This window comes from Peromyscus eremicus, chromosome 14 (genome assembly GCF_949786415.1).
Source record: "Peromyscus eremicus chromosome 14, PerEre_H2_v1, whole genome shotgun sequence".
Taxonomy (NCBI): domain Eukaryota; kingdom Metazoa; phylum Chordata; class Mammalia; order Rodentia; family Cricetidae; genus Peromyscus; species Peromyscus eremicus.
In genome coordinates this window covers 83,319,630-83,341,201 of record NC_081430.1, presented here as the reverse complement: position 1 = coordinate 83,341,201, position 21,572 = coordinate 83,319,630, and the positions used below count along the sequence as shown (strand labels likewise).

General features: G+C 43.4%; 2 protein-coding genes and 1 long non-coding RNA gene across 6 annotated transcripts in view; 2 read left to right on the top strand and 1 right to left on the bottom strand.

Annotated features, from left to right (window-relative positions):
• Positions 1-259: 259 nt before the first annotated feature.
• On the bottom strand, positions 260-2,542 carry LOC131924094 (uncharacterized). The gene is made up of 2 exons (XR_009382780.1): positions 2,207-2,542; positions 260-352 (listed from the first exon to the last, which is right to left on the bottom strand). It is a non-coding gene; the product is annotated as an uncharacterized LOC131924094 (long non-coding RNA).
• Positions 2,543-5,020: 2,478 nt separating this feature from the next.
• On the top strand, positions 5,021-10,151 carry Acyp1 (acylphosphatase 1). Its single transcript, XM_059279315.1, has 3 exons — positions 5,021-5,149; positions 5,418-5,509; positions 9,755-10,151. Exons 2-3 carry the CDS (start codon positions 5,426-5,428, stop codon positions 9,968-9,970), a joined length of 300 nt encoding a protein of 99 aa, XP_059135298.1. The 5' UTR covers positions 5,021-5,149; positions 5,418-5,425; the 3' UTR covers positions 9,971-10,151.
• Positions 10,152-11,912: 1,761 nt separating this feature from the next.
• Positions 11,913-21,572, top strand: part of Mlh3 (mutL homolog 3) — a 37,468-nt gene continuing 27,808 nt past the window's right edge. The window contains exons 1-4 of one of the 4 annotated variants that reach the window (XM_059280049.1): positions 11,913-12,000; positions 13,245-16,545; positions 20,080-20,178; positions 21,413-21,498. In XM_059280049.1, coding sequence (XP_059136032.1) covers positions 13,308-16,545; positions 20,080-20,178; positions 21,413-21,498 — 3,423 coding nt within the window. In that variant the 5' untranslated portion in view covers positions 11,913-12,000; positions 13,245-13,307. Of the gene's footprint in view, positions 12,001-12,468; positions 12,574-13,244; positions 16,546-17,798; positions 18,193-20,079; positions 20,179-21,412; positions 21,499-21,572 lie in introns of those variants that run through there. The other 3 variants (XM_059280048.1, XM_059280051.1, XM_059280050.1) reach the window with 3 other exon arrangements.

Here is a 21,572-nt window from a genome sequence, read left to right as displayed (position 1 = left end):
CTGTCTTCCCTTGCAATGCTTTGGCGCTTGCTATTAGATTTACTTTTATTTCGTCACCTATTATTGTTCCAGAGTAGTAGTGTCTAAGGCCAATCTAGTCATTTTACTATTATAATGTTTTGCTCTCATGTGGTAAATCTGACCGTTTCTACTTAGGGCCCAGGAATGACTCAGCCAAATGTAATGATAATAAAGTTAACTACCAGATCGACAGTCGTGAACATAACTTGATTTCCACATTAAATGATCCCCTTGTAACTTTTTGACATCAGAAGAGAGTTTATTTGTCTTCTTCGTGCTTCAGTTCATGTGGATAAGCTTTTTGGACCAGACAGCACAGTTTTTCCTGTAACTAAAGCAGAAGATTCGTGCATGTGGGAAATAAAGTAGATGGCAATCTCGTTAACACTTCAACATATCAGATGTCGGCTTTTCTGTGCTACAAAGAAATTCCTTGGTGGGCTCTCTAGAGCAGATTGTCAGTCCTTGTTTTCATTCCCAGTCGTCTCTTTCGCCTCTCCACATTGCAGACTTTCCCTGCTGACTCGCCTGGGTAAACCTCAGCTCCTGCAGCTTCAGTCACTCTCCTATGGCTTGCCCCTATGCATCCTGCTTAACTAGTTTCCATACTCTCCGTCTTAATCTCTGGTTTTAAAATATGCATAACTCCATCATACAGAACAAGTTTCTCTTCGCTGGACCTGTCTCCCCTATGTTAGGACCCCACTTGTCTCTCTTCCGTTTTGTTTTGTTTGTGTTTGAGTCAGGCTCCATATTTAGCCAACTGTTAGCACTGTTTAGCCCTCCTGCCTATTTAATCCTCTTGCCTCAGATTCCCCCAGGCTGGGAATACACACACACACACACACACACACACACACACACACACACACACACATACACACACACACACACACACACACACACACACACACACAGAATATCTCTGTGAGTTTTTGCCATGTGTGTGCAGAGCATTAGGAAAGCCAGAAGATGGCATTGGAACCCCTGGACCTGAAGTTATGGCACTTGTGAGCCATGTAACATGACATCTCATTCTCTTTCTTTTTCTTTCTTCTTTTTCTTTCTTCTTTTTCTTCCTTTCTCTTTCTCTTTTTCCCTTTCTCCTTCTTTCTCTTTCTCTCTCTTTCTCTTTCTCTCTCTTTCTCTTTCTCTCTTTCTTTCTCTTTCTTTTTTCCTTTCTTTCTCTTTCTCTCTCTCTTTCTCTTTCTCTCTCTTTCTCTCTTTCTTTCTCTTTCTTTTTTTCTTTCTTTCTCTTTCTCTCTCTTTCTCTTTCTCTCTCTTTCTCTTTCTCTCTCTCTCTCTCTTTCTCTCTCTTTCTCTCTTCCTTCCTTCCTTCCTTTCTTTTGTTTTTTTTGTTTTGTTTTGTTTTGGTTTTTTTTGAGGCAAGGTCTTAAAATGTAGCCTTGGTTGGCCTGGAACTTGCTGTGTATTCCAGGCTAGCTTTGAACTCATAGAGATCCACTTGCCTCTGCCTCCCAAGTGCTGGAATTAGAGGTGGACACCATGCCCAGCACACCACAACTTCTTGATTAAAAAGCCTACACGCACACACACACACACTTTTCTTGATCCCTGCTCCTCGTCCCCTGTGGTCTGGCTACACAGCTATCCATGCCTTCCCACGAGTAAATACAAGAAGGCAAGCTTCTATTTCAGCAGCCTATTCACTTGACAATCGTGATCATTCGCTCCCTGAAGACTCACTTCTCACTGCTCCTGCATCCTCTTGTTTTCTTCTTTCTCAGCCTTGCTCCATCCATTTCTAGTTAAGGTTTCTGGCATTTGTACCTTTCCCCTTATTGGCCTCCTAAGTTTAGATGTTCTCCCAAGCACTCTTAGTTTTCATGTATACGCAGTTAGAGGCATTATCTTCCTTATGACTTCTACCAGATGCTGACATTTGGAATTTCACCTATGTTTAAAATATTCCTTGGGGGGCTGGAGAGATGGCTCAGTGGTTAAGAGCACTGATTGTTCTTCCAGAGGACCCAGGTTCAATTCCCAGTACCCACATGGTAGCTTACAACCGTCTGTAACTCCAGTTCTGGAGGATTTGACACCCTCACACAGACATACATGCAGGCAAAACACCAAAATGCAAATGAAATAAAAATAAATAAATATTTTAAAATTATCCCTGCTTAGCGATAGTCTCCCTAGTTATAAATTTCCAACTACCCACCTGGCACAGTTCCTCATGACGGTTTCTCGGGAGCCCCAAACTCAGTGTGACAGAACACTGATTGTCTTCCCATTCCATGTCTCCTGTCTCTCCATGTCTCATGTCCTCTCACCCTCAAAGCACCCACCATCTTCCTCCTCTCTCTGTCTTTTGCCATCTCTTCCAACTGACCTACAAAGTCCATTGACTTTACATCTCCAGTTTTTTCTGGAGAAAAAAAAAAAACATATCCTCTCTTGTTCTGCCTGTGTTTCTCATGGCGATGGCTTCATCCTCCTCATCATCAGCATTTGTGCCCCAAATCCATCCTTGCTGTTTTCCAAATGAGGATTCTAAAACCTTTCCTAGCTTTCTTGAGAGATTAACAGGGCCTGGGATTATCAATCAGTGGTAGAATGTATACTTAGAATGCATAGGACCTAGGTGCCATTCCCAAGCAACAAAGAACACACACATAGAGGAGTGGGGAGGGAGGGAGGGAGTGATGGAGGGAGAGAGGGAAATTACAAATAAAAAGTGTATACAGTATTTGGAAACACGTACACTAAAACTGGATTGATACTGGGCTTAGCACAGCTGCTGCTCAAGAATGAAACACAAATTTATGAAGTATGTCTCTTGAAACGTGTGTGTATTGCGGCCATGGAACTAGCTCAGCAAAGACCTGAATCAGTCGTCAGGGCCCACATTTTAAAGAGCCAGACTTGGTGGCACAGATTTGTAATCCTGCTTCTGAGATCGCAAAGACAGGTGATTCCCTGGGCTCCATGCCAGGCAGCCTAGCCTTCTCAGCAAGTTCCAGAACAGTGAGAAGCCCTGTCATAAGAAAAAAAAATGGGTTGTATCTGGAGAATGACACTCCACACGTGTGTCCACATACACACATGAACAAAAAGATAAACAAAAGCATATACATGCATATATATACATATATATAAAACAATGTAAATGTGTTTTGATATAAGTACACATTGTAAAATTATTTAACTGAGCTAACCAGTAAATCCTTCTGATCCTATAGTTTCTCTTCCACAGTGACTTGTTGAAAAAATTGAGATAGACGATTTAGCCAATTTGCTCTCCCACATTAGATGCAGAATGTCTCTATAGTCCTGTCTCCCCTTAATAAACTGAGTCAATCTCAGCAGGTCTCAACAACCGTGGTTGTGCAGTGGGAAGCAATGTCTTGGGAATAAAATGTGGGCATATATTCAGAAGGATCCCCAGAGGTCCAAACGTGCACATGGCGTTGAGAGCCCCTGGCTCCATCACAACTACTTTTACCTTCTTGCCTTGGGTACCACCTTACCCACAAGCTGGGGAGTGATAGAAGGCGGTATTTTGGGAGTGGACTTTGGACTGGCTGCCTGAAACTAAATCCTGGCTACATCACTTTCTGGTTGTGGTCCTGTAACTTTGGAAACATGCCGTCTTCTCCAGAAGCCCTTTCTCAGTCTTCCCAGTCAGAATTAATCTCTGCTTCTTCATAACACTTTGTCTCTGTGATAATGCTGGGCTGGTTCATGATGAACTCTCAAAGAATGTTTATGAAGTGCATTACCATGTTGCACATTATCTTGTCATTCTGTGCATGCATATTTAGTTATGACAAGGAACTCTTTGAGGGCAAAGATATTGTATCATTCGTCTTTGTACACCATATGGTGTTCTATTTAAATACTCAGTGGGTTTGGAACCTATAGGGAAACTTATTTTAAATGAATGTTAGAGAAGTTACATCAATCAGATACACTGTTTAGTGTTGTTTTCAAATATTGCCAAGGACACCCTTCAACCCAGCTCCTTCACCTCCCAGCAGGAAGGCTTTATGACTCTGTAATAGGGAACAGTGTAATGGTGGATTACCATAGCTACCACTGCAAACTATCTCATCCTGCCAAATCTGCCAACCAACATATTAACAAATGGGGCCCAGTGTCATGAAATAATATAAAATATACAAGCAATCCAAGAAGGAACAATAAACACCACACACAATGTGTGTTCTTGATCCTAAGGGTAGCTGAATTCCAATCCATACAAGTCAACTCTCATTTTAGCAATCCTCACCTAAAACCCCCTTAATAATAATTCTCTTTTTTTCTAAAAGTAAATGAGTGTCCTTTGGTCACTTTGCTTAGATTTATTGATTCAGTTGAGATTCTGGAGCCATGAATTACTTGCCTGTGCTTTATTATTTGTTTATTATTTTATTTAAGTATGATTTCAGTGAGGTAGACTCAGGGTGGCAGCTTCCAAAAACCCAGATAGAATAACTTTACCCTGATGTCCTGTGCATTTATTGTCTCTTGCTATCAAGTCCAAATTATTCATGACCCAAAACTGGAAGAGAATTGAAAGAAAAAAAAAAGCAGGCCAGAAAGGTGGGTATGGATCCTATTCTATTGATTTATATATGATGTTTAATGTTCATTGTCTGTCTCCCACCTCAAGAATGGATAAGCTACTCCAGCGCAGGATTCTGCTATGACCGTCACTGATATATGCCAACAGCCCTTGGCACGTAGTAGGACGTCGTGTTACTGCTTAGTTTATGAGTGGTCATATTCTAAGTGTTTTGTCTGTGCCTTTTTATACCCACGGGAAAATGAGAAGAGAGGTACGTTTAGGGACAGAAGTGGGTGCAGGCTGGGTCAGCGTGTGCGCAAAGCCTGACTCTGCTGGGAAGATCCATCACTCCACCTCCAGTCTGCCTGGTCCTGAAGCCCCGCCCTTGGGCGGGCTCTTGGCCGATAACCTACTTGTGATTGGTTGTACCGTGTTGATGGGCGTGCAGGGCCGCATTGGAGGAGCCGCGCTCTAAACTTCCGGGAGCGGCGGTTAGCATAACGCGGGCGGTTGATCTGGAGGTCTCCCGGGCGGTTCCGAGGCTGGTTGGGAAGCCCAGGAAACCTGAGTGTCCGCTGCTCGGATCATCCAAGTGTCAGTGGAGGGGATTGCGGGCCCCGTGGGGAGAGGATGGATGGCGGCCGCAGGGCTGCGAGGGTAGTGGGGTGAGCAAGTGAAGGCCCTCGGACCCGGGGCTTGCGTTTACACCCACCCACCCACCCACCCACCCACCTACTCCTGCAGTTCCGGAACCCTGAGGTTCCGGAGAGGTCCCAGGGGTGATGGGACATGGGTGCAAACCCTTCTTAGGCTGGGGTCCTGGCATAGTGCCTCACCTTGCTGCTTTCCTGGTTTCTGACAGGTTTGAGTATGGCAGAAGGGGACACCTTGGTCTCAGTGGATTACGAAATTTTTGGGAAGGTTCAAGGGGTGTTTTTCCGCAAGTACACTCAGGTATGTGACCTATAGGCTTGAAGAGGTGTTGGGGCGCATAATTAGGTGATGGACACGAGGCCTAGTTCTGGGAAATGGGAATTTGGAGAGGCTGGCTTTTTGGTAGCTTCAAGGGGATAGTTGCGACTCGAGAGGAGCGTTGGATTGAGACTGTTCTGCAGTCTGTAAAACACGATGCGTGTGCAAGTGGCTCCTGACTGGTCTCTTTCAAGGAGTGGTAAGTGAGCCTCTATCTAGACACTCTTCCGAAGGAGAATATCCCTAAGCACCCTGGTGTACTGTCACCAAGCCAAGTCACTTTTATAGGAAAGCTACTGACAAGTTATGTAAGCACCCTTCATACCCATTGCAAGTTTATTCCTCCAACTTCTCTCAATACCTCAGTTTCTTTCTTTTCACCTTGGGACTCAGACCCAGGGATTGTATGCAGGCTAAGCAAGCATTACCAGCTAAACTATTTCCCCCCAGCCCTTCAATTAATTCCTTTCTGTTCTTTTTCTCTTTGAATAAGAACAAGAACATCCACCTTTTCTTTTTTTTTTTTTTTTTTTTTTTTTTTTTTTTTGGTTTTTCGAGACAGGGTTTCTCTGTGTAGCTTTGCGCCTTTCCTGGAACTCACTTGGTAGCTTAGGCTGGCCTCGAACTCACAGAGATCCGCCTGGCTCTGCCTCCCGAGTGCTGGGATTAAAGGCGTGCGCCACCACCGCCCGGCCATCCACCTTTTCTAATGTAAGCTTTCCTGATTAAAATACCTTATCAGGCTGTGCATGGTGACACACGACTTTAATCCCAGCACTGAGGAGGCAGAGGCAGGTGGATCTCTGTGAGCTTGAGGCTAGCCTGGTCTACACAGGAAGTTCAGTACATCAAGGACTACACAGAGAACCCTTGTCTCAAAAAACAAAACCAACCAAACAAAAAGTTATTCATTCCAGCATAGGTGTTAACATGGAAGGTGAGTCTGGTATTCCCCTTGTAGTAATGGGGAGTTTTTGAGGAAAAGAACAGACTTGGCAACCTGGGCCTCTGTCTCCCTGTTACTAATCTTCAGCAGAGGGAGATGAGGCTGTTGCCTGCCCAATGCCTGCCCGACCCTACAGATTAAGATGCAGGGCTACAGAACTTCCCTTGAGTGTCATATTCCCGGGACGGCGGTGCTAAAACTTCAAACCTGAATCTTTGAAAGAGGGATGTCATTTGTCAGTACCTCTTATTGTGAAGTACTCCTTTGTGAAGCACCCGTTAAATGCAAGTCTTAGCGATATTTGAGTTAGCTTTCCCGCTGGTTATGCAGGGCCGGTTCCTGTGGCTTAGTAAACAGTGGTGACATGCTCAAAGAGGAATCTTAAGTTGTCGAGGGAAAGGGAACAGATATTATAGGGCATCTTTCTCTCTCTGCCCCCACTTTCACCCCTAGTTTGTAGACATTTTAGAATACAGAAAAGCAGGGGCTGGAGAGATGGCTCAGTGGTTTAGAGCACTGGCTGCTCTTCCAGAGGACCCGGGTTCAATTCCCAGTGCCTACATAGCAGCTCACAGCTGTCTGTAATTCCAGTTCCAGGGGATCTGACACCTTCACACCAATGCACATAAAATAAAGTTTAAAAAAATATTTTTAAAAAATACAGAAAAGCTCCAGATGGTGGTGAGAAAACCAAAAAAGCAAAAACAAAAACAAAAAACAAAAAACAGAAAAGTAAACACTGATTACAAAAATGCTGTTTGGGGACTCTTCTTTTCCTTTCCTTTGCTTCTCTTTTCCAAGACAGGGTTTCTCTGTGCAACCCTGGCTGTCCTGGAACTGGGTCTATAGACCAGGCTGGCCTCAAACTCAGAAATCTGCCTGCCTCTGCCTCTGCCTCCAGAGCACTGAGATCAAAGGCGTGCGCCACCACCGCCTAGCTTTTAGGATTTTTCTTTCTTTAGATTTGTAAGCATTTGTTTTCTTTTCTTTCTTCCTTCTTCTTTTTTTTTTTTTTTTTGGTTTTGTTTTTGGTTTTTTGAGACAGGGTTTCTCTGTATAACAGCTCTGGCTGGCTTTGAACTCATACAGATCCACCAGCCTCTGCCTCATGAGTGCTGAGATTAAAGGCATGTGCCACCACCACCACCTGGCAACTTTATTTATTTTTTAAATTAATTATTTTTGTGTATTGGTGTTTTGCCTGTGTGTACATCTGCATGAGCGTGCCGGATCCCCTGCAACTGGAGTTACAGACAGTTGTGAGCTGCCATGTGGGTGCTGGGAATTGAACCTGGGTCCTCTGGGAGAGCAGCCGGTGATCTTAACCATTGAGCCATCTCTCCAGCCCCCATTGTTTACCTTTAAAGACACTGTGATTACTTCTTAGACAGAGGAAAGAAACATTAGGAAAAGGAGCAGCAGAAGTGGAAAGGGGATTGGCATGAGATTTCCCCCTTCAGAAATGAGCTTTACTGGGAGAGCCTTGTGACTGGGGGCGGGTCTATGGCAGACTTTGAGGTAGGAGAGCAGTATGAGAGACAGTACATCAGATCGAGCAACATGGCAGGGCTTGCAGGCTTTCTGGTAAGGTGGCTCAGTGGGTAAAGACACTTGCCACCAAGACTGGTGGCCTGAGTTCAATCCCCAGGATCCACAAGGTAGATGGAAGGAGGGAACGGACCTCTGCAAGCAGTCCTCTGACCTCCACACTTGTGCTATGGTATGCATGCCTCACCCTCGTAAATAAGTAAATGTAATTAAGAAGTACATTTTTGTAATGGAGAGGGGTATCGTTAAGAAAGGTAACTTAGGGGCATGGGAAGATGGCTCAGCAGCCCGTGCTGTTTTTCCAAAGGACTCAAGTTCAGTTGCCAGAACACACATAGGGTGGTTCATAACCACCTCTAATTCTAGCTCCAGGGGACCTGGCCCCACCCTCTTCTGGACTCCATGGGAACCAGCACTCAACACATTCCCATACTGCACATAAAAAGCCACCACAGATGGAACCTTCAATGAAATCCCCCAAACAAAGGCAAATATCTGACTTTTATGTTCTTTCGGTATTAGAGTTTGTCAGTAAGTTCTTTTTAGTGATTTAGTAGAGGATAGCCTACAGGATAAAGAGCATGAAGAAACCGGGTACCGGATAGGACCATATATTAGGGGCTATGAGCTGTGAGGCTATAACAAAGCATGGCTTCTCAAACTCTTGGTCCAGAGAGAGCCGCAGCAGGGACACGGTCTGATTGCTGCAGGCTGCCTGTCTGGTCTCTTAGAGCAGCCAGTGTCTTCAAGAGGCGGCCCATGATCTGACAAATGGAAACCCGAGAGCCGCAGGGCCTGGTGAACCCCTTAATGTTCAGAGCCTGCTCACAGCTGCTTCCCTTCTCTACCAAGTACGACAGAAAGTGGGCCGTGGGTGCAATGTAAACATGTGAGGTTAGGGAGTCCTCTGCAGTAAAAACAATGGTTGTGCTGCCCAGGAAATTGTGAAATACTGTGTAATGATCTTTAAAGATACAATGGGTCACTTCATCTGGATTCATTTAGGCGTGGTCTTGGCTAAAGGGAAAGGCAAGGATCACATAACTTCAAGCCTTTTCTATTTAATACACCCAGTAGATTGCTGATTAAGAGAAGAGAATGAGGGTCAGGGGTATAGCTTAGAACTATTGTGCTTGCCTAGGTAGCATGTAAAGGCCCTGGGTGATCCTCAGTACTGCAAAAACACTTAACACTCAGGGTCTCTCCCACTTTGATTTATTTGACTGGGCATGATGGTGGGCACTTATAATCCCAGCACTCAGAAGGCAGAGGCAGAAGGATGGCTGGAAGACTACCTGATGAGTTCTATCTAGGTCAGCCAAAGCTACATAATGAGAGTGTCTCAAAAGAAAAGAAAAGAAAAAGACAAGACAAGAAATGAACAAGCTGCAAGCCGAGGACCCTAGAACAGTCAGCCTTAGGAAATCATTTTAAAGGCATCTTTTGGGGCTGACTCTTCAGTACTTAACCACATTCATTACTACATAATGGAAATTTTAAAGAAGCCAACGCTGAGTTTTGTAGAATAAAAAAGGAGGAATGGAATCGAGTGGCTAACACTTGATGTTAAAATCAGCTACAGGATCCTCCTTGGTGTCTGTTTTGATTTTTCTGGGCAATGTCAAATTAGTTTCAGTGGTTTGATTCTAGGCCAAGATTCCGGCCACAGAGTCTAGTCTCTCTTTGGTGCAATCTAACTGGATCGATCGCTCTTTCTCTTTTCTCCCCCTTAGGCTGAGGGTAAAAAGCTCGGTCTGGTAGGCTGGGTCCAGAACACTGATCGGGGCACAGTGCAGGGACAACTGCAAGGTCCCATCTCCAAGGTGCGTCCCATGCAAGAATGGCTGGAGAAAAGAGGAAGTCCTAAGTCACACATTGACAGAGCGAACTTCAACAACGAGAAAGTCATCTCAAAGTTGGATTATTCAGACTTCCAAATTGTAAAATAATGACCTGAAGTTTTTTTCAAATAACCTCACTCCTTTTTATTGATATAGAACTATTCTATGCTCAGTATTAGAATTTCTCGGTAAGTTATTTTAGCTGTGTTTTTGAAAGTTACCTGTGTTACATGTATGATGGAATACAATTGTGTACAATTTTAACCAATAAAAACACATTAGAACTTTATGCTTACTGTGCTTTTTAAATCTTCAGTGAACTTTTGGGCAACATGATGTATTCAGTCTGTTATGAGAAGATTTTGAGGTAGTTTAGAGAGGTCTGAAAGAGAAGTGACTTTGAATCATTTCTTTAAATTGTTACAGTTTCTTCAGGAGATTCAATGTGTGGTAAGGTCAGGTTGGAAGTGTTGAGATGTGTTGGACTAGTTACTTTTGGTTTTCAGGTTCTCTGAACATCTACTGTCATTCCTTTTCCGTGGGTTAGAAAGTCACAGGCAGTAGTTATGGGCTGGATTGTGTCCCCTCCCCTCATCTGTACGCTCAGACTCTAAACCAAGTCCCAACCCTCCACGACCGCTGACACACAAGTGTGTGCTCACAAAAGATGTGAAGACAGCCAGCTACACCCCAAGAAGAGGCCTCAGAAGAAATCCTGGCTGACACCTTACTCTCTGACTTGTGCAAGATCTGGGGAAAAACAAAACAAAACAAAACCCCGCTACTTAAGCCACCCAGCCTGTGTCCTTTTGTCACAGAGCCCTGGCAAATGGACCAATAATCAGGATCTTGCTTCGCCGGCCCTAGAAGTCTAATTTGGTTTGATTAGTAATTAAACAAATAGATACTTATTTTAAAATTTGTCATAAGTTCCATTAAAGGGAGGAGGGGTCCCCTGGAGGGATGGCTCAGCAGTTAAGAGCACTGGTAGCTCTCCCAGAGGTCATGAGTTCAGTTCCCAGCTCACAACTGTCTACAACTGTAGTCCCACGGGATCGGATGCCCTCTGGTGGGATGCTGATGTAATGCAGACAAAAATCCATATATGTAAATACATACATTTAAAAAAAAAAAAAAGAAGAAGAAGGTTTCAGGGCCCAGGGGAGGAGGTTTCAATGAAACTGAGACAGAGGCAAAAAACTGATAGGCTAATAATTCCCAAAATATTCTCACTGTGCTGTTAAGAGCTCTGTTCTCCTTCAGTTAGGAAAAAGCAGTAGTGGTACTGGGAAGATTTAAAAAAATAAAAAAGAAGAAGAAAATCAATGAATGGATCCTGGCGTCCTGTTTTGCAAATTAAGAAAGTTGTAGGAGGCAGAGGCAGGTGGATCTCTGAGTTCAAGGCCAGCCTGGTCTACAAAGTGAGTTTCAGGACAGCCAGGGCTGTTACACAGAGAAATCCTGACCTGAGAACCCAAGAGTGAGGAACAGGAAAGAGACGAGAGGAAAGAAAGTCTGGCTTCTCAGCATTTATTCTAAGAACGCACTGCATTCTCTGAATGTCTTCTTGCCACCAGGACACGGCAGTAAACAAAACCAAACCCCGCCTTCACATGGTTTACAATCTAGCGAACAAAAACTAAGGAAACAAAATATTAAGTCGGAGACCGGTCGGTGGTGGCGCACGCCTTTAATCCCAGCACTCGGGAGGCAGAGCCAGGCGGATCTCTGTGAGTTCAAGGTCAGCCTGGTCTACAGAGTGAGATCCAGGACAGGCACCAAAGCTATAAAAAGAAATCCTGTCTTGAAAAACCAAAAAACAAAACAAAACAAAACCCAAAATATAAGTCGGGACCAAATATTAGTACATGCAAAGGAGAAGAGAACGAGAACGAGAAAGAGAACAAAGCAAAACTTATTGGAAACAGCCTATCACCCAATCACCAAAAGAGAATTAGGCACGAGCACTAATTGGAACGAGCCAGGTGAAAAGGTGCAAGTTCTCAGCCGGGCCACCTTGGCGCCTGCGCACTAGATGTGCAGCCGCGGGCTCGCGGCGTCGCGGAAGCGCATGCTCTGGAGCGCGCGTCCGGCGTCGGAGGCGGTTGTTCCGTGAGAGTTGATGGAGGACATTCGAGGTGAAGGGGGAAAGCACGTGTTGAAGTATGGTCCCGGGAGCTCGTCTAACACCAGAAGAGCTGCGGTGACGGCCGCGGGCCTGCCTGGAGGTGCCCGGGGCCCCCGGAAGGAGGGGCCTCGGGAGCGGCGGGGCGGGGGGAGTGCGCAGGCGCGGGCTTCCTGCACGGGACGCTGGACGGGCTGGACCGTAGGACTGCTGGTGTAATCGGAATGCTTGTTAAACATTCTCCCCGTTTGCCAACGGCCGCCAAGTTCATTGTCTTAGAAAGCAACCGTAGCCCCAGTTTTCCCAGGCTTTACAAAACCCGCCCTGTCACCAGCCGTGCTCTTACCGCTTATGAAGAAGGAAGTGAGACCTTTAATGACCTAGACTCTCAGGGTTTATTTGTACCTGCAAGAAAACTTGAAATCAGGTTCAGACAACCCCAGACCATCCTTATTATTGCCAAGTTGTGTTCTGGGGGGGGGGGGGGTCTAAAAAGACCGAGAGTATCAATACAAAAGAATATGAGTAATAAGGGATTTTCAGCAAACTATCAAGCAACACACGAGCAGGATTTAAATAGCAAATGGTAAAAAAAAAAAAAAAAAAAAAAAAAAAAAAAAAAAAAAAAAAAAAAAAAAAAAAAAAAAAAAAAAAAAAAACCTTACAGGCAAAGGAATTTCCCTGCTTTATCCTCACCCCCACCCCGACTCCTCCTGAGAAGTAATTGTGACAATAGTAATCGCTTAATATCTGTCTTTTCCTTGATATATTTGACTTTTTAATTCCTACTGTTTTACTTGCTTAAAGTGTCTTAGCACATCAAAGTTTTTCTAAAAGCCATGGATATTGTGTAATGCATAAACGTTATGAAACTAACTTGGGCTTTTTTCATGAATAATTTCTAGTTAATGTTTCTTAGCTGAATTTAATTTAGGCATCTGTTTTTAGTGAAGTGCTTAGAATTTTGCATAGTGTCTTTACGGGTCAACATCAAATATAATTAGGATTTCACTTTAGGGCATTCACTTTAGGAACAGGGAGAATTATGAAATTATGAATGCTTCTTTGGAATTGAAGTCCATTATACCAGGCATGAGTTTTGTGTGCTGTTTGAAAATTAGGAGTGTACTTCTGTTTCGTATTTTGGTTTAATATTTTATTTTCCTCAAACTGTTCTTCAGAATACTTGAGAGAATTGAGTATTGCTGTATAACTGAAGTTTGATAGGATGTGTGTTTTTGGTTTTTTTCCCCATAGGTGGTTATTTCCAGTCAGAGAAGGAAGCCAGTGTCTGGGATTCTCTCCACATGTCTACCTGCCATGATCAAGTGTTTGTCAGATGAAGTACAAGCTAAATTGCGTTCCGGTTTGGCCATAATCTCCTTAGGCCAGTGTGTTGAGGAACTTATCCTCAACAGTATTGACGCTGAAGCAAAATGTGTGGCCATCAGAGTGAATATGGAAACTTTCCAGGTTCAAGTGATAGACAATGGATTTGGGATGGCAGGGGATGATGTAGAGAAGGTGGGAAACCGGTATTTTACCAGTAAATGCAACTCAGTACAGGATTTGGAGAACCCAAAGTTTTATGGTTTCCGAGGAGAGGCCTTGGCAAGTATAGCTGACATGGCTAGTGCTGTGGAAATTTTATCCAAGAAAAATACAACTATGAAAACCTTTGTGAAAATGTTTCAGAATGGGAAAGCCCTAAATGCTTGTGAAGCTGATTTGACTAGACCGAGTGTGGGGACAACAGTAACAGTGTATAACCTGTTTTCCCAGCTCCCCGTGAGGAGGAAAAGCATGGATCCTAGGCTAGAGTTTGAGAAGGTTAGGCAGAGGGTGGAAGCCCTGTCCCTCATGCATCCTTCCATCTCGTTCTCTTTGAGGAATGATGTTTCTGGTGCCATGGTTCTCCAGCTCCCCAAAACCAAAGACGTGTGTTCTCGATTTTGTCAAATTTATGGACTAGGCAAGTCCCAAAAGTTAAGAGAAGTACATTTTAAATATAAGGAGTTTGAGTTTAGTGGCTACATTAGCTCTGAAGCACACTACAATAAGAATATGCAGTTTTTGTTTGTGAACAGAAGACTGGTTTTGAGGACAAAGTTGCATAAACTCATTGACTTTTTATTAAGAAAAGAAAGTGTCATATGTAGGCCGAAGAACGGCTCCGCCAGTAGGCCGATGAATTCAAGTCCACGGCGTCGTTCTGGCCCAGAACTCCATGGGATATATGTGATCAACGTGCAGAGCCAGTTCTGTGAATATGACGTGTGCCTGGAGCCAGCCAAAACTCTGATTGAGTTTCAGAACTGGGATACCCTGTTGGTTTGTATTCAGGAAGGCGTGAAACGGTTTTTAAAGCAAGAAAAACTATTTGTAGAATTATCAGGTGAAGATATTAAGGAATTTAATGAAGAGAATGATTTCAGTTTGTTTGGTGCTACTCTTCAAACACATGCATCCACTCGTGAGAAGTGTGACCAGAGCAGTTTCCAGGAAGCGTGTAATAATATTTTGGATTCCTATGAAATGTTTAATTTGCAGTCGAAAGCTGTGGAACGAAGAGCTACCATAGAAAATACAAACACACAGAGTTCTGGGGATTCAGAAGCTAGCAGAGAAAAGACAACCGACTCACTGTGCAGCTGTGAAGCAGGTGGCCTGGGCCGTGGTAAAATGATAGAGTCATCGTCGGCACACAGCACAGACAGCGCTCACTTAGAATCAAGGGTGTTGGAAGAAGAGGTCGTGGAAGAATCACGATCCGGAGAAAACGAGAAACATCAGAAATCTTTCTTGGAACATAAGACTTCAGAAAGTCCATGTGGAACTAGCCCAAAAATGTTTTCAAGCCCTATTTGGACACATTGTATCTTTGAGGAGAGTGAGGCAGATCTAGAAATACAGAAAACAAGTACTGCTGTTAATGTCATGGCTGCCGACATTCCCCAGAATAGTGGGATTCAGAATCTACTAGAAAAACATAGAGATGCTACTGAAGTGGGGTACCAGCCTCTGCCTTTTGAGACAGCAGTATTTAGAGTACAGGGTACACAGAGAAAGAAGGAAAAAAGAAAACAAGAGCCTAGTAGGCATGGAAGAGTAAATGTTTTTAGTCATGGACAAGTTAAATTATGCTCCACCGGCTTTATCACTCATGTGGTACAAAATGAGTACACCAAGTCAACTGAAACAGAACATTCATTTAAAAATTATGTTCGCCCCGGCCCTGTTAGTGCCCAGGAAACATTTAGAAATAGAGCATACCACGCACTTGAGATTCCAGACACGGATTTAACAAGCACTTTAAGTAAAGAATCTGCTCAGCTGCCCCACAAAAAGTTCTGCAGGACAAATACAGGTTATGGGACAGAGAAGAACCCAGTAGCGGCGGATGAGAGCTTGACTCTTTTTCAGGAAGGTGGTGCAGGATCACACACGGATTGTTTTCTGCCTGCTACATCCTCCTTCCCGTGGGGTAGATCTGCTTCAGACAGTAGTAAGAGAACAGATAAGATTATGCGTTCCTCCAGACACATGGTCCGTAGGAAGCTAACCCTGCATTCACAAGTAGGATCTTTAGAGAAGTTTAAGAGGCAGTATGGGAGGGTTAACAGTTCTCTAGATACAGAAGGGGAAAGTAATACCGAAGTCAGGACCCACTGCGATCCTCGGGGCGAACCTGACATTCTGCTGGAAAACAAGCGTCACGTAGATGTGTCTGGTGGTGGTAAGATCACTACTGGGGAGCACAGTGATTCTTACAATACTTGTCAACCAGTAAGTCACATCCTGTACTCAGAGAAATGTCCATTTTCCAAAGAAGATTGCTTAGAACAGATGCCTCATTTGAGAGAAAGTCCTATCACTCTGGCAGAATTGTCTCACTGTAACAGAAAACCTTCCAATGTTGAGAAGCCCATGGGATCACTGGCTTCTAAATTATCCAGACTGAAAGGTTCTGAAAAAGAGATGCAAACAGGCCACATTAGTGAACTTCCAGACAGTAGCCGGGGCACTAGTAAGTTAGACTTACATTTTTGTGAATTATTTAAAAATAAACATGAAAAAATAGAGAGTGGCATGCTTCTAATACCAGACTCTGCCACACAGGCTAATTCCATCCTTAGTGCAATACATTCTAACAATGTAATGGATGACACAGAGAAACCAGAAACTCCTTTGCTGTTATCCTGTGATGATTCTAAAATCAGTAAAGATTCAGACGTTCTCATCAAATCTTCAGAGCAACATATAGGAAATCCTGATTGTCCCAGTAGAGTGATCATGAGTCAGGTCGAAGATACCACTGCCAGCCAAGATGGAATTTGTTCCCAGAATGACGAATCTGAAGCAAGATCTCGTTCCGAAAATGAAGACTCAGATACACACTCTATGGGCTGGCACCAGCACTTTGATGGAACCCTGGGAAGAATGGTTTACATCAACAGAACTACAGGACTCAGCACGTTCATTGCTCCTACTGCAGACGTTCAGACTGCTTGTACTAAAGACCTGACAACTGTGGCTGTGGATGTCCTACTTGGGAATGGTGAGTATGTAGTATTCACTAGCGTGAAATGGTTTTGAAAAGGAATAATGAACAAAGGAAGAGCAATATAATTGTTCACAGAGGTGGCAGCCTCAGCAGATAGCATTGGAAAGCTGTGTTTTATTGTTTGAGGTTGGGAATATTGAGACAGGGTCTTGCTATGTAGCCCAGGCTGGCCTGAAACTCTCTCTGTAGCCAGGTTGGTCTTGAACTCATGATAGGTCCTGCTTCCAAATGCTAGAATTAAAAGTATGTACCACAACACCCAGTTTCTGAAGGCCAATTAAAAAACCTGTACTGTGGTTAAGGCATATGGAGATTCTTTAGGTTTAACAATATTTAAATGTAAGAATTTAGAGATGACTGATAAAGAATGTAAAGGTATTTACACGTGTCTAAGACATATGTGTGTATGTGAGGTGGGACTTCATTTTAATAAAATTGTGCTGTTAATGGCTAAAAAGACCCACAGTGCTTATCTATCCTGTTTTCCCTTTCTTTCCAAATACACTTCTGAAAGTTTGTCTTTAGAGACATCATGACTGCTTCTGTCTGTGGCCACCAGCCTAGGGTTGGGAAGATTCTTTACTTATCATAAGTTTCCAGGAAGATATATACGTCAGTGCAGTGGGATTTTGTGAGTTTCCCTTAGAAAGTAGGATTTGGCCAAACATTTTCCAAAATATAGGCTAAATAGGTGCCTTCATAACTATATTTTTCAAATGTGCTTTATTATAAGGTATATATCAATCCACTTGATACATTTCTGATACAAGAAGTGTGTAATAATGTGGCTTTCAGATCACACCATAAAGCAACACCAGAGCCTGGTCTAGGACTCTGGGTTCTCAGGTTTCGGGCAACATTAAAAGTGACATTGTTTTGGCAGTGTGTTGAGAGCCAGATGTTGGGAGACGTAAAGCTGATTTCCATCTGGCTATAATCTCAGCTTTCACTAGTAGGATAAACACTAAATATGCATCCCTGTTAAGTCTCGCATTCTGTAAAAGAATGTAAATTGTATGAATATAATTGCATATTATAATGTCTCCTTGGGATAAATATTTCTAGTTGGAGGCTCTGTTGTTAAATAAATCCTTTAGTTTTAATGTTTTTCAAATTTCCTTTCTTATGGGAAAAAGAAATTGCTGTTGTAACCTCTAGAGAATTTTATAGGAGGAGAAAACCCTTTGTTTTCAGTAATGCCCTGAGACTCTCCAGTTGCTCCTAAGGCATCTTTATGTGCTTTTCAGTCTAGGTCACATGGACTGGTTTGTATGTGCTGAGTCTTATCAGAGAGGAACATCTAAGGCACCGACACCTCATCTTCCTGAAATGTAACTGCTTCTGATACAGTGCCAAAAAACAACTGGATTACGTTCAACTCTGGGGTGGTTGTTGCCAAAACAAAGGAGGGGATCTTAGCTGCCAGGCTCAGCATAAACAGCTGCTCCTGTTAAGTAGATGGAGATGTTGAAACTGCTTCAGTGCACTCAGCCATCTGGATGACCAGTCAAGCTCCAAATGGAAAACAACTTTGCTATCAAAACCAGTTCATTGAAAAGATGGCACCTCACACCCTCCATTCACGTGGAGTTGGCTCTTCACAGGGGGATGTTAGGACACGATCGACCCACACATGGAAATGTAAACATGCAATAAATTACTAAGAGAAACAGTGAAGCTACACTAATTTTAGCACTTGGGAGGTGGAGGCAGGAAGACCAGGAATTGAAGTTCATCCTCAGGGACAGCTTGAGGCCAGTTGGGCTACATGAAACCAGAATTTTATCATATAAATGTAAATTTAGAGTAATGTCATATCCCTAACCCATGGGGTTTTTTCCTTTAAAAATATCTTTTTCCAATGCATGGCTTATATGTTACTTAAACATTTTACCACTGAGCTACAGTCCCAGCTCACTCAATCAGTCTCTGTCTCTGTCTCTCTCTCTCTCTCATTTTATCTATCTATCTATCTGTCTGTCTGTCTGTCTGTTTATCTATCTGTCTATCTATCTATCTATCAGTTTACTTATTTTTGAGACAGGGTTTCTCTGTGTAGCCCTGGCTGTCCTGGTACTTGATCTGTAGACCTGGCTGCCTTTGAACTCAGAGATCTGCCTGCCTCTTTCTCCCAAGTGTTGGGATTAAAGGTGTGTGCCATCACTGCCCAGCCTCAATTTTTTTTATTCTGAATTTTACAACTTTATTTTAGCTAATCTCTTGCTTTAGTTTTTGTCTGTTAGGCTTGTCTTTCAATAGTTCTCTTATGTGTTCCCCCCCTCCTTTTTAATTTCTCTTATTATATGCATTTGAATGTTTTTGCCTGTATGTATTCTGTGTATCATGTTCATGCCTCATGCCCATGGAGGCCAGAAGAAGGCATCAGATCCCATGGAACTAGAGTTACAGATGCTTGTGAGCCACCATGTGGGTGCTGGGAATTGAACTCAGATCCTCTGAAAGTGTAACATGCTCTAGGCCCCATGTTCTCCCCTTTTCAAAACTGTCTTCACAGTTGTTTCTAAAACTCAGATCTGCTCTTCCTTCGGATGGTTAGAATTTAGACTATATCTTCCCAGACTTTGGTGTTTGAATAGAGTACCTTTCACCCACTAATTCATCTTTTTTTTATTTTTTTTTCAAGACAGGGTTTCTCAGTGTAGCTTTGCACCTGTCCTACATCTTGCTCTGTAGACCAGGCTGGCCTCAGACTCACAGAGATCCGCCTGGCTCTGCCTCCCGAGTGCTGGGATTAAAGGTGTGCACCACTACTGCCGGGTTTTTTTTTTTAAGATTGATTTATTTATATGTATGAGTGATCTGTCTGCATGTATGCCTGCATGCAGGAAGAGGGCATTAGATCCCATTATAGATGGTGTTGGGTGCTGGGAACTGAACTCGGGACTTCCAGAAGAACAGCCGGTGTTCTTCCCTGCTGAGCCATCTCTCCAGCCCTGCTGCTCATCCGTCTTTGCACTTATTTATTTAGCACTTGTCTGTTACACTGTGGTGCGTGTTGTCATACTGAAGCTTACCCGACTTCTCAGCATTTCAGTCTACTAGGGATAGCTCCGTAACACAGTGAAATCAGGGTTACATAGGGACGGAGATTGTGGATAAGAGATAATTTGTGAAGGCTGCACCAGGTTGTGCATGATCATAAAGTACAACTGTGTGTCAGACAAGGCTTTCCTGACTGACTGTGCCTTGTAAGGTATTTAGCAACACCCCAAACTTTATCTGCTGGAGTCTAGTAGCTGCATCATTTACCCAAGATACGACCATGAAAAATGTCTGAAGACATTGCCTAATATGTCCCTGCAAACGGCACCATCACATATATGGACAAAGAGATGTGTTCATGTGAATAAGTTAGCAGATAATTCATTGAAAATTCTGATTTTCCATGTAGTATTTGTAGTGTGCCTTATGTCTTCGTTTAGTATGTAGAGAAAGAGATTTGACATAATTTTTAATAGTTTCTTTGTATGTTGAGTTCAAATTTGTAGGTTTTTCTTTTTCATTTAGGGGTTCAGTACAGGTGCCATCCTTTTAGAAGTGATCTTATTCTTCCTTTCCTTCCAAGAGCTGAGGAAGAGAGGCCTACGCCGAGGCAGAGCGGCAGAGGTGAGAGCAGTGTGGAGGATGTGTGTGGAGACTCCCGGTGCGCCCTGTCTGCTCGCTCACTGCAGAGCCTGAGCAGGATGCGCTCTCTCTGAAGCCTGATCGGCACCAGCTGTGCCGCAGGAACCGGGAACTCCCCACGGCTCTGTTTAAAGCAGAACGAAGCGATTCAGTACATGCATTAGGTCATTTAGATCAGAAATTGCTTTTCCAGACTAGAAGTTAGTGCTGGGTGATTATGCATAGGCTGTGGTGTCTGTGACTGGGGAAATGTTTCTTATTTTTAAAGATTGAATTTCTCCATATTACAGAAAAAATCTTTTAAAAAAGCTAAAGAAACCTATTATTTTTGTTTTGGTTGTTTTTAAAAATAGATTAAGTATATTTTTTATCAAAAGGCAACAAAATTTGAACTATAATTTTTTTCTGTACACACACTTGGAAATATTCTTTTGTTTTAAGACTTACTTAGTTTTATTTTTTGTATGGGTGTTTTTGCCTGCGCACATGCATGTCTGTGAACCATGTACATGAAGTGCCTTTGGCCAGGGAGGGCATCAGAGTCTCTGGAACTGGAGTTACAGATGGTTGTGAACCACCATGTGGGTGTCAGAAACCAGATTTGGGTCCTCTGCAAGAGCAGCAGGCCCTCTTAACCTCTGAGCCATCTCTCCAGGCCCCTGAAACATTGTTGTAGACCAGTGGTTCTCAACCTGTGGGTGGCGTTGCACATCAGATATTTAAATTACATACATAACAGTAGCAAAATTACAGTTACAAAGTAGCAACGGAATAATTTTATGATTGGGGGGTCACAACGTGAGGAACTGTATTAAAGGGTCACAGCGTTAGGAAGGTTGAGAACCACTCTTCTGGTGGAGAAAAGCTGTCTCAGAAAGTACCGTCATAATACTAGTTTAGAAAGTAGCATCAAGCTGGGCAGCGGTGGCGCACTCCTTTAATCTCAGCACTCAGGAGGCAAAGGCAAGAGTCTTTGTAAGTTTGAGGCCAGCCTGGTCTGCAGAGTGAGTTCTAGTCCAGCCAGAGTTACATAGTAAGACCCCGTCTCCAAAACCAAAGGAGTAACATCAGAACAAGTGTAGGCATGAAGTACAGGCTCTGACCGTTTGTAGAGTGTAGAGATAGTGTATCTAATCTTTGGTCCTGAGGCTGTAGCTGAATAGGAGAGGACACACTCCTCTGGGATCTTGATGGCAGCTGTCCCCCTTTGTCCTAGATGCTGTGGAAGCTGCTGTTGTCAGTGACTCACTTCAGTCCTTGTTTTCAGAATGGAGCAATCCAGTATTTGCCCGGTACCCAGAGGTGGGTCAGCAGTCCTTTTTCTTTGCCTGTTTATAAATTTGAACTTGATTTAAGCTGGGTAATGGGCATGCATG